The following is a 16913-nucleotide window of genomic DNA, read 5'->3' as shown; positions in this document are numbered from 1 at the left end:
TTATATAAAGTAAACCAATCCTTAACAATACTAAATATATATAAAAAACTAAAATAAAAGAAAACTAGCATCATTCCCATCTATGTTCTTCCACATTTCCCTATTACCTAAACATATTCTCATTTACACATCACAAACACCTATCCCTATTAACCTCTCTAGCCAAAATAGACTATAATAGATAGTTCTTACACAAATTAACCCGCATTAACCCACAAAACTTTCTTCCTCTTCCTCTGTAATAAATTGTCCATTAATTCCAAATTAAAGTTTCTGTTACCATACATATCATCCCAAAACTTTTAAAAACACAACTACCACTTGTCTATAAGTATATTGTGGAAGTTCCATAGATTTCTATATTGTGGAAGTTCCATAGATTTCTGCTGGTCTTATTTTTTTGTCTTTTTTGAGCGTTTTAAGGCAGCACGCGTCACCCTCTGTTCTCTAATATCATCCAAAAGAGTTGCAGCTTGAACTCCTCCTGTACCCTTCTCGTCTATCAGTCCATCTTCATCCTCTTGATGTTCTCCTTCTCCAGATCCCTCTGCAGCTTCCAGAAGTGTTGATGGGGTTACATTTAAAACATTGTTGTAAAAGTCATGCGCTTGCTTCACATTACCCAAACAGTACCTTTTGCCATCATACATGAAGCTCAGCCCAGCTGGGATCTCCCATCTGAACCTTATATCCCTTTGCTTGAGCTCTTGCACAAGAAAAATAAAATCCTTCCTTCTCTTTAAAATCTTTGGAGGAATTTCTTTTAGAACCAAAACTTCTTGACCAGCAATCACAACTTTGGTATCATAGGCAGCTTGTATAACTTCATCTCTAACTTCCCTTTTTACAAAATAAACCACCACATCTCTAGGCAACTTTCTCTGTTTAGCAATCCACGAATTCACACGAAACACTTTGTCCATACCTTGTTTTACTTCAGATGCTGGATGATTCAATACCCCCTCAAAAGCCTCAGAAACCAGCTGCTTTAAATCTTCCTTAATATTCTCTTTTAGGCCTCTAATTCTCACAGCAAACTGCATCTGGTAAAATTGGGCCAGACTCTGTTCAGTATCCATTTTGTCTTTTAAATCTTCAATTTCCAAAACTTTTGCTTCTAATATAGCATTCTTTTGAGTCAAGTCTTGCACTTGGTCATCCAGCACCTCCACACATTTAGCAACTTTATGCACTGAGGACAAAATGTCTGCCTTCATCTCTCTAAGTTTCTGTTCCATCCTTTCTTCCATTCTCTGCTCCAATTTCTCCAATTTCTCCTCCATCTGTGCAAATTTAGCACCCATTGACTCCAGAATTAACTGGGTATGACTTTCAAGATCCTTCGAAGTCAATACATCAGGAGAATGCAACGCCTGCAGTAATGATTGTTGTTGCACCGGAGAATTTCCAGCACTCCGAAAAGTTCTAGGGGGAGGTTTAGCCGCCATCTTTTACTTACAATTGTGACGCACTTTCACTTTAAGTTTTAAGCAAAGTCCATCAAGCTTGAGAGTAAAATAAAATAATCTTCTTCATCTCTTCATCTTTCCCTCTTGTACTGCTCTGCCTGCTCTTTTCCTTTCATAGTCTCTCCTTCAAGCAGGGATGGTCGCAGACGCCTGGCTCTGCTCCATAAAGTCCGGAGCAGAGACGCTAGCCAGCTGGGAGCAGCCCAGGCTACGGGGGAGTTCAATCCTTCAGCCGCCCAAGCTCCAAGCTCAGGCGGCCCCGGAGAACTCAACCCCCACCTGGGGGCTCACCCCCTCCTCTTCTCCCGAGGAGGGGGCTTCAAATTCGCCCGAACAGCTGATCGGCGCTGTTTCGGGCGAAAAATCACACAGCTGAGCTGCGGGCAGCCCGGGAAGGCTGTCTCCGGCGCCACGGAGCCACCGGAAGCCTATTTAATATACATTCTTAAGTCAAGCAAGCTACTCACCCAGTCACAAAGGGAAATGCTAGCTAACCTCAAAAGTTCTAACTCCACAAATCTCAACACCAGCTAGAACCTGCTGATATGGAGTGTATAGTGAGGGCATGTTCTGATAAAGCCCAAGTTAATCAAAGATTATTTAAATGTAAACTGCTAAATCATGTATGTTAAACTACATGCTAACTAGCTATTGAATATGCAAATGGTGTATTAATAATGGTAACGGTAACAATAACAATAATAGAGTTGGAAGGGACCTTGGAAGTCTTCCAGTCCAACCCCCTGCTCAGGCAGGAAACCCTATACCATTTCAGACAAATGGTCGTCCAGTCTCTTCTTAAAAACTTCCAGTCATTCCAGTGTTGGAGCATTCACAACTTCTGGAGGCAGGTTGTTTCTCCTTAGTTCTAGGTGTGTGTGTGTGTGTGTGTGTGTGTGTGTGTGTGTGTGTGTCCAGAGGGATTTTTCCAAAACAAACATCTTCTCTCTTTGCACTTCCTATCAGTTGAAACTTACATTATTCTGCCTGTTATAGGCCTAAAAATATTTTCAAACTCTGAAATATATTCCCTCCCAATGGCTTTTTATGCTCCAGCATCAAGCAAGATTACCTGCCAACCTTTCATAAGAACAAAATAGGAATATGTAATCTTGCACCAGTAGTTCTACAGTGCGTACCAGAATCCATCATAAGGTGAAAACTTTATATATTTATATTTTTACTGGCCTGATTGGATGCTACTTCACAAGCATCCTTGTAAAGAAATATCAGACAGTCTAAACTCAAGAATTTAATATGTTTGTTCAATTCATCCTTGCCATTTCTCAGTTTGTTTTTCTTGTTAGTTTATCCTGAGCATTATATTTTAGATTTTGAGCTGAGGCAGGGAGCCAGCCAATCCATGATTTTTTCCCCATTGTTGGTCTTATAGTATAACAAAGATGATTAGTTTAATGAAGAGAAGCATGATAGCAGTCTTCTAATATCTCAGGGGGTGCCACAAAGAAGAGGGAGTCAAGATATTCTCCAAAGCACCTGGAGGCAGGACAAGAAGCAACGGATGGAAACAAATCAAGGAGAGAAGCAACCTAGGACTAAGGAGAAGCTTCCTGACAGTTAGAACAATTAACCAGTGGAACAACCTGCGTCCAGAAGTTGTGAATGCTCCAACACTGGAAGTTTTTAAGAAGAGACTAGACAGCCATTTGACAGAAGTGGTATAGGGTTTCCTGCCTGAGCAGGGGGTTGGACTAGATGACCTCCAAGGTACCTCCCAACTTTATTTTTTTGATGATGATGATGATGATGCTTTTCCAGATTTTGTGACACATAATGATAGATTTCTGCGTCTCCATAGAGATACAATGCTAGATACCTACAGATGGATTTCCTCACATCCCCCACTGATGAAAAGAATGCATGGAAAAACCCCAAAGCCAGAGATTGCGAATAGCCTTGAAGGACAGGAGGAGGAGCCACTACCAAGACAAAGGTAGTCAACCAAGAAACTGACTCGAGTAAATGTCTCAGACAAGTCCCTCCTCAGTTCACGCAAAAATGAAGAGGTAGGCAACCTTAGGGTGGCCAAGAACTGCAAAATGGCGTAGTGGAATTTTGTAGGCGATTTGACTTATAAACTGATATTTTAGTTCTTCCATGTATTATTTTCATGCGTACAGGAGAATTAGTTGTTTTCTTGCAGATATTTCATTGCCCAAACTAGGTAACATCACCTGTGCTAGTAAGGAGTGGGGTTTGCTCTCAGTTTCTATTCTAGGGGCTTCCCTGTGAGTCTTCGTGGGGGTGGTCCTGGTGGTCCTTTGGTTTGATTGTTTACTGTTAAGATTGACTAGGGTATTATTTATTTCTTGATTGCTGGTCTGATGTTAATCTTGGTGTCAATTTATGCCACAGGTCTGCAACCCGCGGCTCCCAGTCTTCTGCTATGTGCAGTCCAAAAAAAGTGGGACTAAAAAAGTTCAACCAATCAATTCAAATATGCAGGGTAGGTGCATATCTCGCCTTGGCTCCACTCTTCAATCTAACCCTGTTCTACGCATGAGGGAAACGGTTCCGAGTGGCTCTTTCACTGTTTCAGGTTGCTGTCCCCTGATCTAGGCTCATCTGGGTGTTGTTGGCTGGTGGGAAGATGTCTTGATTGTTTTGATCCTATTTTGGCTAGCTGATTTTCTCTTTTGTATATGTCAAAATTATTTGTCTATGTATCGATCAATGGCCAATTTGTTAGACTGCCATGAAAAGTCTACAGCAACAGCTACTACATAAGGCAAACAGGCGGAAGACTAGCAGAACACCGCTATGAATACCAACTAACCGTCAGAAGACATGATGAAAACTCCTTAATTTCACAACACATGGTCAGACTTAACCATCGTTTCAATTTGGAAACAGTGACCATCCTAGACCAAGTCAAGTCCAAAAATTCTAGCTAATTCCTGGAAGCCTGACTCTCTGACAAATTCCCCTGGGAGTAATTAAATACTGTTTCATTCACATGCAAGAACGTAAGGATTGGATTGTGTTTGCTCATTTGCATTTCCATGTTGTGACAAATATTTGCAGACCACTATGGACTATTAGAATTCCAAGAGTGCTCAAAGAAAGTAGACATAAACATACTGCAACTTTTAGAAATACTAGAAACTTAGTAAACGTATGGTTAGTATTTTGTCTTTGCCCTCCTTGACAGTCACGATACATTGCATTTATGCGCAGTGTTCATCCCTACAGGCCAGAACGCAACATGTCTCCGAAGAAAGAAAGCATACCAATCCCAATTTGTATCTTTTTCACATATTAAAATGCAAGACAGGAAAAAAAGAGCAATCTTTTTTCTCTGGCAGAGAGAAATGTAAACAATCCATAGTAGGGAAAAAGTTCCCCCAATAATTTTCGTAACACTTATTGACAAATAAAACTCTGATATGAATACCAACAGGCTAAAGATGCTAGGGAAGATGATGGTTTTTGGTTTACTTGTTTAATTTATGGAAAATAAATGCTCTTCAATTCCTGGAAACCCAAGAAAGTTGATTGAACTGTCTTCTGAATTCTCACAATTTGCAATTCAATCAAGTTTCATTTTATTTTCATCATTCTTTGTGATGGGATAAACACTCCCTTAAATCAACTTAAACTGCCTTAAAAGAGATTCCTCATTTAAAAAAAAATCCAAATATTCTTATGTGACTCATGAAAATAAAATATTGAAGCAATTCTTTAAAAAGATGGTTTCTGGGTTTAAAGTTACCACTACTGTGTAGAATTGGTTTAGCAAACAAACAAGCCAATACATTTGTATCTGTATGATGTCCAGCAAATATGGAAAGGAAAATATTGCGGAGTATTAGAATTCTATGTGAAAGTTTTATATAAAGTGGAAATACAGAACCATACAATAGAATCTAACTTGTTCTATCTAACTTGTACTATCTTTTGTGATACAAAAGACTTATTGTACTATCTTTTGTGGTAGAAAAGACTGTGCACTATCTAACTTGTACTATTCTTTGTGATATAAAGACAGTCCATTTCTATGAACATTCCACAAACATTGGGTTTTCATAAGTGTTTACTGAACAATTTTAGATTTATTTTAAAAACTTTCATTTTTTCTGCACTTTTAAATGTATATTCTTCAAATTTGTAAATCACGTTTTCCATAAATACTAAATACCTGTAGGGCCTTAATAGGCATTTTTAAAACCATTTCAATGTATTTTTCTGTGTTTACAGGAAGACTCCAAAGAATAATTTCTATTCTTATTTTTGTGTCCCTGGCTTTTTTAATCTAATGGAATGGTCCCACTGAGGTCCCAAACCAGACCTACAAAATAATAATGTATCCCAGCTTTCAACAGCTTGAATTCCAGGAAAGAATCTAAGGACATCCATTCTTGCCTCCACCTTTATGCCAAATGGGGTATTATGCCCTTCCCAGCTTGCCGAAGAGCCTATTTAATGGGCAGAGAAAATCAATGCACTGGGCATGAAAGCACTAGGGCCAGTGAACCCAAGCCTGTTCTTACTGATTAGGACTAGAATTAGGATAATTCTCCCTAAATCTCTCAGCAACAGGGAAACTATTATCTTGATAAGAATTACCGTACTAAGGAAGAGGGCTTCTACCTTTGCTTAAGAGTAGATAGTTAGCATACTTCACTATTCCACCAGCTGATAAGTAACTTCCAACCAGGCCAAGTGAAGGAAGTCATAGAAGAAACAGACAAGGAATTCACTGAATCCACAGAGAGGCAACATGAATATCAAAGAATCAGGATTCGTCATTCCAAATAGGACAGCCACATTCCAAAGCAAAGAGCATTGTAAACAGTTAATATGGCATGCAAATATTAGGATCTAGGGTAGAAATTTAGAAGATGAAAAATACCAAAGAAAGAAGCGATCCATTTTCTTAATTTTTTTTCCAGTGACATACATCCATGTAGGATGTGTATATGCACATACACAGACATATGCACACTACGATCGTATTAACTTGATGGTATATGACAGGATGCTTGCCTGAATGTAAAGCTGTTCTACCTATCCGGATGGACAGTTCATTTTCATACTCCCGATGATCCGTTGCCTGCTGTTCATATTTCTCCTTACTCACTTTTGTATCGTAACTTAAAGCCAGTGATGTTTCAGGAGATACATTGATATCCTGAAAGACAGAAAACAAACCAAAATGCATATTTTATTTTGTTTCTTTTTGTAATGCAATACAGCCCAATTTTATGTGATGTTCTTCCAGAATTAATCTGACATATATGTCTATATCCAAGCAGAGTGAACCTTAATATATTTTTTATATCCGATGTTTCAACTAGCTTTGCTGTTGCCAAAATTATATATTACTTTGTTTAAGAAACTATGGGCATACAGGGAACAGGTGCTGTCAGAGAAATATGCTTTGTAGCATCAGTGCCAAGCGTCATGTGAACATAATATCTTTATACAATAGACAGTAGTCTGAATATGACATTTATCTAACAGGTGAGGCTACATTGAATTCACAAAATATAATATTGGTTATATTCATTTATACTGCACTACCTAATTTTTAAAAATTACTTGCCACTTTATATTGATTCTTCCTTGAACATCCTAGTAGGATATGGGTTTTGAATGCCCTGGAGCCAAATTGAGTAGCACACTGGGTTGAAATCATATTGAAAGTTATTTACAAAGAAAGGATTCTGGGGCATCTTGATCTCCTGAGCAGATAATGCCCCTGAAAAATCCCAAGGGAGTTCATAAAACACAAATGTGTGGGCATCTGAGATCAGAGAAACCATCATCGCTGTAAAAACCCACTAACGGTTTCCCCATGGTATGATAGCCTCTATATTTCTGTTGTCAGTGGTCTAGTCAATCGGCCGCTCGCACTCGGTGTTGACGGGAGGGCAGAGATCCACCCCGAGGCCTCTCGTTTGTGGAGTTCCTCAGGGGTCGGTTCTCTCGCCCCTCCTGTTCAACATCTACATGAAGCCGCTGGGTGAGGTCATTCGTGGTTTCGGGGTGGGGCATCATCAGTACGCTGATGATACCCAACTTTTTCTTTCCACCCCGAACCAACCCAGCGATGCCCTCGCCATGATGTCCCGTTGCCTGGAGGCGGTCCAGGTCTGGATGGGGAGAAACAGGCTTCGTCTCAATCCTGCCAAGACTGAGTGGCTGTGCATATCGGCATCTCGGACTAACCAGTCCATTCCACCTTTAACGATGGGGGGTGAGGTGTTACCCCCCCTTGATAGGGCTCGCAACGTGGGCGTCCTCCTGGATTCACGGCTTAATTTTGAAGACCATATAGGAGCCGTGACCAGGGGGGCTTTTGCCCAGGTTCGCCTGGTGCACCAGTTGCGACCCTACCTGGACCGAGATGCCCTACGCACAGTCACTCATGCGCTCGTGACCTCCCGTTTAGACTACTGCAACGCTCTCTACATGGGGCTGCCCTTGAGGACCACTCGGAAGCTTCAATTGGTGCAGAATGCGGCCACGCGAGTTGTGATGGGGGCTTCCCGATACTCCCATGTAACACCTCTACTCCGCGAGCTGCATTGGCTTCCGGTTGCCCTCTGGGTGAGATTCAAGGTGCTGGTGATGACCTATAAAGCCCTAAATGGCTTGGGTCCAGGATATTTGAGGGAACACCTGCTGCCAGCATCAAGTTCCCTTCGTCCAGTGCGTTCACACAGGGAGGGTCTCCTCAGGGTGCCGGCGGTAAAAGATTGCCGGCGGATAACACCCAGGGGTAGGGCCTTCTCTGTGGGTGCGCCTGCCCTCTGGAACCAGCTGCCCGTGGAGCTTAGGACTGCCCCTGACCTTCGTTCATTCCGCCGGGACCTGAAGACCTGGCTCTTTGAGGTCTCCAGCCCAGGCTGAGAATTTTTAACTGGGGTTTTTATTTTAAGGGATAATTTAATCTTTTTTAATTGTTTTTTAACTTTTGTATTTTGTATTGCTGATTTTAAATACCCCGTAAACCGCCCTGAGTCCTTTGGGAAAGGGCGGTATATAAATCTAATAAAACTAAATTAAATTAAAATTAAATGACCATGTACTTGAATGATAAAAGATGGCTTTTTATACAAAAGAACTTAAGTTCTATAAAATGTAAATCTTTGCCTATTCATATTCCAGGGCTGAAGACTACCAGGCTATTAGAGCGTATCAATCAGTCATTATGATACCTGTAACTTATTTATTCACTATCTGGCTCTAGCTTCTATTTTACCATTTGATTTTTTTAATAGAAATGGCTTGAATAATCACAATACTATGATATATGTTTCATGTCATAATTATAAATGATTAGTAAAGGACGAGTAGATATGAAATATAATATCCAATGAACATTAACATCATATATGTGTAATAGGAGACATCTGTCTGCAGTTCTATTATGGAATAATGGATGCCTTCTGACCTGGAACACATTCATTTTTTCATCCCCTTCTTAGCTAATTTCACAGTTTTTGCGATGCCCAAATCATGCAAAACCATTCACTGGAAAAATTCTAAATACATTGTTAAGTAATGCTATTTTGGCCCCATAAAATAGATGTTCTGGAACAAAACCCAGCAAAAAGATCAGTACAATATAAGAAAGATATAGAAGGAGTTACTTTTTGGAACAGGACTTCTTTGGGCGGGGGGGTTCTTTTCTTTTCATTTCATTCATTCACTCATTCGTTCATTCCTAGATAATGAATTAACTTGACTATAACAGATTTCTTTCAGTGTGCTCTACTTCTGCTCATATTCCAGATGTTCTAGGCATTCACATGACTTCATAGGTTATTCTGAAATTTCTTTTAAAGAAAAATATGCATTTCATATGCAAGTTTACAGGGTACATTCACCTGTACTCTTAAGAAGTTTGAAAGTGTAAAGAAATATTTTTCTTCTGTTTGAGTGATATTTATTTCCAAACCAATAAGGAATTGCTTATATATAAAGTGATGGAATAGAAATGTGTGTTCATAACACCATTATGCAGTGGCTTGTCACCAATTTACAATAATATGAACTTGGGAGAGCTCAAGGGACTATGAAAAATGGATCTGTGGCTGCAACTGCGATCTAGGGGCTGCGGGTTTCTTATGTATTTGATATAGAGAACTAAAATGACAAGGAGAGAACTAAACTTGATGCCCTCCCCTCAACAATAAGCTGACTTTGTAATAATGCCGCTTGGGGTGTGTGTGAAAGCCCTAATAAGCAGACATATACATAGAATGAAGGCTACTGCTAAGCTTGTAAGCCGTCCTGAGTCTTCGGAGAAGGGCGGGATATAAATGGAATTAAAATAAATAAATAAATAAACATTACATCTGTATATAGAAGGATATTTGGTGTTCTCCCATCACATCAAATCCAGCTTCCCCACAAGAATGAAATAGCAACTTGTCTCAACTTGTCAAAGACTCCAGTTGCAAGAGACAGTCATAAAAACTACTTAACCACAGCAGCTACTTCAGAAATAAAACTTTTCTACCTGAAACAGTTGAATTTCTGATTCTGCCAGGAACAAAACAGTCTGAAATATATATTCTGTTCCATGAATGAACAACCCCAAAGTGCCAGTTTGCCACAAATGAAATGTCTTATCTATCCCTAGCTCATCCGGTTGATCGGAATTATCAGAAACAGATATGGGAAATTGGCCATTTTGGAAGCAGTGGTTTTGAAGAGCAAACCAGAAAGCCAGTTTGGTATAGTGGTTAATGTGCTGGTCTAGAAACTAGGAGACTGAGTTCTAGTCCTGTCTTACACATGTAAGCCAGTTGAGTAACTCTGGGCTAGTTGCTCTCTTTCAGCCCAACTCATCTGACAGGGTTGTTGTAGTGGGCAAAATAAGAGGAGGAAAGGGTACTATGTATGCAGGATCCAATCTGGGTCCATCACTAGGACCGGAGGTTTAGTCTTCCGAGCTTTCAGACTTGTGCTGGGGCCCATCCACAGGGAACTTCTCTCTAGCAGAGTATGTGCTTAGGGCTATTCTGTGTGTGGCATTTACTGTATATGGTGCCTGGTTGTGTGTGGCTTTTTAGTTGTGACTGGGGTGTTCATAGCCAACTATTACGTTGTTGGATGTTGTTCCTAGTGCTGCCAGGCCCTTGCCTCCCATGTACGTGATAAGCTGGTGGCAAATCAGCACTCCAGTTGACTGAGGAGGGGCCTCCGAGGAAAAAACACCCCAGACCCAAACTGAGCAATGTGGTATATGCTGGGCAATGCAATAAGACACGTGCAAATCTGTACACTGGTGAAACAAAATAACTGCTTCACAAATGCCTGGCACAACACAGGAGGACAAACCCATAAGAATAAGATTCAGCAGTCCATCTGCACCTGAAAGACAAAGGTCACTCTTTTGAAGACAGCAAAGTCCACACTCTGGACAGAGAGAACCACTGGTTTGGAAAGAGGCAGTCAAAGAAGCCTTCTATATTAAAACTGAACAGCCCTCTCTCAACAGAGGGGAAGCGGGATACGACATCACGTACGACACAGTCCTTTCAACAGTCCCAAGAAGGTTCCACACCTATTTGCACTCTGATTCAAGTGACCTTGAGGGTACAGATAAACCCCAAAATGGCTTCAGCAACTCTCAGTGAGCTAACAGCCATCCTTCAAAGTGCTAATGACCAGATGACTGCTAAGGAATATAAATCCTTCCATTCCCTACCATTCAGCCAGAACTGAAGAAGCTTCTTGGATGAGAAGTAAAACATTTTCAAGGAAAAAAAAAACAAGGAAACCCAGTTGCCTTTAGAAAAGCACCTCTGGGACATGACAATCCAGAAAATGAAATGATGGATCATCAAACAAATCAACCCAGAGTTCTCACTGAAAGCACAAAGGATCAGTCTCAAATTGGATACATTATATGAAGAACCAGATTTCTGGAAAAGGCTCTAAGGCTGTGAAAGGTGGAAAGAAAGAAAAGAGGATGAGAAGTCCCAAGGAGGATGGACTTATAGTAGCAATGAGTACACTAGTGGGAGATCTAAAAGAACAGATTAGGGATAGATCATGATGGAGAACATCTATCTATGGAGGTTACGTGGAGTTGAAAATGATTCGGTGGTACATAATAATGACAATTTAATAATAAATTAAATATAATGTAACTTTAAGTCTCTCTCTCTTTCTCTCTCTCTCTCTCTCTCTCCCTCCCTCCTTCCCTCCCTCCCTCTGTGTGTACATGAGTAAATAAATTTCTTTCCAGGTCTGTTTTCCATCAAAGTTACATAGTTTGCCTTTGAATTTACTTGGTTTCAAAACCAGCTTGCAACATAGCATCGGAGGATGGGAGTAATTCCTACAATTTGCGAAAACGAACTTAAAAACCCCTCAGATATGTTGAACTAGTTACGTGTCCTTTGCATCCTAGCTGATCTTAACAAAGTCTTTCCAAGAGTCCAAAAGAATACACAGGCCATTTACTCCTAAGATCAATAATTTCCAAGTTGAAAATGCTCTGCTAATATTGTTCCCTGTTGAATTTGTCTATTGCAGCTGCAGCGAAAAGAGAGTTATGAATGTTAAGCGGTCAGATACTCATCTGGGGATCACTTACAACAAAAGCTCTGAATTACCAAACCTCTATTTCCGCATGAAAGGCAGAGATGAGAGGAAAATAACTAACAGGAAAAGTGGGTTCAGTTTACCCAACAAAAGTTCCAAATATACAACTGCAGTTTGTTCTACAATATTCAAAACTGACGAGCATTACTTGGTAAGTTTATTTTTCAAGTGCATAAATATGTAGCATTAATGAAAGCAGAGCTAATGCAGATAGTCCTCGACTTACAACGGTTCATTTAGTGGCTTTGAAATTACAACGGCACTAAAAAGTGACTTATGACATTTTTCACCCTTATGATCATTGCAACATCCCCATGGGGGATGCTTGACAACTGGTTCACAATTATGACAGTTGCAGTGTGCCGGGATCCATGTGATCATCTTTTGCCACCTTCTGACAAGCAAAGTCAATGGGGAAGCCAGATTCACTTAACAACCTTGTTACTAATTTTAACAACTGCAGGGATTCACTTAACAAATGTGGCAAGAGAAGTCGTAAAATGGGGCAAAACTCAACAAATTTCTAACTAAGCAACATAAATTCTGACCTCAATTGTAGTCCTAAGTTGAGGACTACCTGTATTGACCAAATGACCAAATTCACCATTAAATGTTGTTGGGGGCAATAAGCTGACTTTGTAAAAATGCCGCTGGGGGGGGGGGGAAAGCCCTAATAAGCAGGTATATACATAGAATGAAGGCTATTGCTAAGCACATTGTGCTTTAGATTTTAAGCCACCCTGAGTCTTCGGAGAAGGGCAGGATATAAATGGGATTTTAAAAAAAATGTCTGAGAAATAGTAGCTGGCCACAACTGAGCAAGTGAATGCTTCTCTATGTCTGTAAAATTTAAGTATCTGGTAGTTACTCAAAGCTTTTCACTGCTACTTAAAGTGTTGCCTCTTCCTGTCACATACCACTTTTTATTAATAATAAATAGCTCCAAAATAGAGCCATAAAATGAACCTTCAGCTATTCAGCAATGAAGAAGCAAAATTACAGGCATATTTTCTAACAAGAATTTTTAAAATGCTAAATCTTTGGGGGTTCATTCTCCTCTGTTATAAACATGATGGAACTATTGGAGAAGAAAGTTCTTCACCATTAAAACTGGGCTGTAAAAATGATGAAAATAAAATCTCAGAAGTTAGGGGATGAAAATCACTCAGACCAAGGTAGAATGTTCTAATCTGCAACCTAATGAATAACAACTAACTACAGTTGCATTTCCTTCTCCAGCACCATAGTTCAAAGGCCTCAATTCTTTGGTGCTCAGCCTTTCTTATGGTCCAACTTTCACTGCCATACATTGCAACTGGAAAGACCATAGCCTTGACTATACGCATTTTCGTTGACAGGGTGATGTCTCTGCTTTTTAGTGTACTGTCTAGATTTACCATGGCTTTCATCCCCAGGAGCAAGTGTCTTTTAATTTCTTGGCTGCAGTCCCCATCTGCGGTGATCTTGGAGCCCAGGAAAATAAAATCTGTCACTACCTCCATTTCTTCCCCATCTATTTGCCAGGAATTGAGAGGGCCAGATGCCATGATCTTGGGTTTTTTAATGTTGTTTCAACCCAACTTTTGCACTCTCCTTCTTCACCGGCAACAAGAGGCTCTTTAGTTCTTCTTCACTTTCTGCCATTAGAGTGGTATCATCTGCATATCTTAGGTTGTTGATATTTCTCCTGGCAAACTTAATTCCAACTTTTGATTCATCTAGCCCTGCCTTTCTTATGATGTGCTCTGCATATAAGTTAAATAGGCAGGGTGACAGTATACAGCCTTGCCAGACTCCTTTCCCAATTTTGAACCAATCAGTGGTTCCGTGTCCAGTTCTCATTGTTGCTTCTTGACCCGCATATAGGTTTCTCAAGAGACAAATAAGGTGGTCTGCTACCCCCATCTCTTTAAGTACTTGCCACAGTTTGTTATGATCCACACAATCAAAGGCTTTAGCATAGTCAATGAAGCAGAAGTAGATGTTTTTCTGGAACTCCCTAGCTTTCTCCATGATCCAGCGTATGTTGGCAATTTGATCTCTGGTTCCTCTGCCTCTTCGAAATCCTGCCTGTACTTCTGGTAGTTCTCGATCCACATACTGCTGGAATCTAGCTTGTAGGATTTTAAGCATAACTTTACTATCATGCGAAATGAGTGCAATGGTGAATTAGTTTGAACATTCTTTGGCACTGCCTTTCTTTGGAATTGGAATGTAAATTGATCTTTTCCAATCCTGTGGCCACTGTTGAGTTTTCCAAATTTGCTGGCAAATTGAGTGTAGCACTTTTACTGCATCATCTTTTAAGATTTTGAATAGCTCAGCTGGAATACTGTCACCTCCACTAGCTTTGTTGTTGCTCAGTTTTTCTAAGGCCCACTTCACTTCACATTCTAGCATGTCTGGCTCGAGGTCAGCGACCACATCATCATGGTTATCAGGGATGTTAAGCTCATTCTTGTATAGTTCTTCTGTGTAATTTTGCCACCTCGTCTTAATCTCTTCTGCCTCTGTTAGGTCCCTGCCATTTTGGTCCTTTATCATGCCCATTTTTGCATGAAACGTTCGCTTCATCTCTCCAATTTTCTTGAAGAGATCACTGGTCCTCCCTATTCTATTGTTTTCTTCTATTTCTTTGCACTGTTCATTTAAGAAGGCATTCTTATCTCTTCTAGCTATTCTCTGGAATTCTGCATTCAATTGGGTGTATCTTTCTTTTTCTCCCTTGCCTTTCGCTTCCCTCCTTTCCTCAGCTATTTGCAAAGCTTCCTCAGACAGCCATTTTGCTTTCTGGCATTTCTTTTTCTTTGGGATGGTTTTAGTTGCTACCTCTTGTACAATGTTGCGAACCTCTGTCCATAGTTCTTCAGGCACTCTGTCTATCAGATCTAATTCCTTAAATCTATTTGTCACCTTTACTGTATATTCAACAGGGATATGATTTAATTCATACCTGAGTGGCCTAGTACTTTTCCCTACTTTCTTCAATTTAAGCCTAAACTTTGCAACGAGAAGCTCGTGGTCTGAGCCACAGTCAGCTCCTGGTCTTGTTTTTACTGACTGTATAGAGCTTCTCCATCTTTGGCTGCAGAGCACATAGTCAATCTGATTTCTGTGTTGACTGTCTGGTGATGTCCATGTGTAGAGCCGTCTCTTGTGTTGTTGGAAAAGAGTGTTTGCTATGACCATCGTATTCTCTTGTCAAAATTCTATCAGCCTGTGCCCTGCTTCATTTTGTACTCCAAGGCCAAACTTGCCTGTTATTCCGGTTATCTTTTGGCTTCCTACTTTAACATTCCAATCCTCCATGATGATAAGGACATCAGTTCAGTGATCATTCACCAATCTCCAGTTCAGTGATCATTCAAACGTACGATAGCATTGAAAAATGAAACTTACAAGTGGTCCTTGAGGTTCTAATTATAAATCAGCTACACTACTATCTATACCATTTTATGTGTTTTTAATAAAACGAAGGGGCAGTCCATGGAATTTAGAAAAGACTCAGCTGCTGTCTTTCCTCATAAAACAAAGGGAAGATAGAAAATTATATACCTCAATTGCTTACTAGAATTGAACAGCAATCAAGTGAGAAAAATAAGAGACTTCTCAATTATTGCAAGTTACCTGTACTCTGAAGAGAGACCTACAGAGCTGTCCAAACCACTTAATTTTCAGATGATATCAGCTCCAGCTTCCCTTTCTATAATGGGAGTTATTACAGCAAGATAGGAACAGCATGAAGTTAGTGCAAGTGATCATGGCGTTGCTCCCATCCCACACATGCATTCTTATTCCTTACGTCTGCTATTCCTTTCCATTTACTTTCTGTCCTTTTCAATATATTCCAATATTTTTCTCTGCCTTTGCTCATAGCTGTTAAATGGAGGAACTGTGACCAGAATTATGTGGCAAATCTACTTTTTCTTCCAAATGCCTGTGGTTTGCAATGAAACCTTAGAGAATGAGGCGACATGAAGGAAGAATCAAAAATGAGAGATTGCCTTTAATTCTTTAAATTTAAAGACACTAGCACTGCAATTCCAGAGAAACTGTCTTGTTTTAGAAAAGCAAAAGTTCTGCAGTAGGTTTGACTACCAGCAACTTTCTCAACCTACTTGGTGATCTCAATAGTTATTGAGTATTAGGCTGAAACTAATCCATTTCCTTCTCTATGGATCTATGATCATCCAGTTTTTATATATGTGAGAAATCCATACATTTTGATGTAGCTCAACAGTGTCCCCTAGAGCAGTGGTGGCGAACCTATGGCATGCGTGCCAGAGGTGGCACGCAGAGCCCTTTCTGTGGGCATGCGCGCCGTCGCCCCAGTCCTAGGCCTTCAGCTGGGTTTTATAAAACCTTTTCACTTTAGGCCTCCACCGCCATGTGCAAAAAGAAAAAAGATTCAATCAATCAATCAATTTTAACTTCTCACGAGAAAAAAAAGATCTTGCAAAGTTGGAATTGATTGATTGAACTTTTTAGACCCAACCAGTCTGCCATTACCACCGCAGCCATGCCCACCCAATGGGCCATGCCCACCCGGCACCCAATAATACATAAGTGGGTTTTGGGTTGTAGTTTGGGCACTCGGTCTCTAAAAGGTTCGCCATCACTGCCCTAGTTTTTTTGGGATGATGATCAAAACTTAACAAGTTAAATCCTATTATTGCACAATTCACATCCAAAAAGTTAGCTCTTTTGAAGCATGGTTTGTCCATTTGGAATTATCCCTTTTTAAATTTCCTAAGTATGGCATGCTTAAGAAGGCAGGATCACCACTAAGTCACTTTCTGATCTGCTACTAAGAGTCTGCCATCAAAAATGAGGAAATTATTGAACAACACAACAGAC

The 16913-nt window shown here is 40.2% G+C and overlaps 1 protein-coding gene across 4 annotated transcripts in view; it reads right to left on the bottom strand.

Moving 5' to 3' along the window:
* The window catches only part of SLC39A11 (solute carrier family 39 member 11), a 333223-nt gene that overhangs the window by 223274 nt on the left and 93036 nt on the right, over positions 1-16913 (bottom strand). For 3 of the 4 annotated variants that reach the window (XM_083351397.1, XM_083351398.1, XM_083351399.1), the window contains exon 5: positions 6477-6621. In XM_083351397.1, the coding sequence (XP_083207523.1) occupies positions 6477-6621 (145 nt within the window). The remainder of the gene's footprint in view (positions 1-6476; positions 6622-16913) is intronic. The other variant, XM_083351400.1, reaches the window with a different exon arrangement.

Source organism: Vipera ursinii (assembly GCF_947247035.1).
Source record: "Vipera ursinii genome assembly, chromosome: 2".
NCBI classification, from domain to species: Eukaryota; Metazoa; Chordata; class Lepidosauria; order Squamata; family Viperidae; genus Vipera; species Vipera ursinii.
Note: the sequence above shows the minus strand (reverse complement) of the source record. Positions and strands in the feature narration are given on the sequence as shown.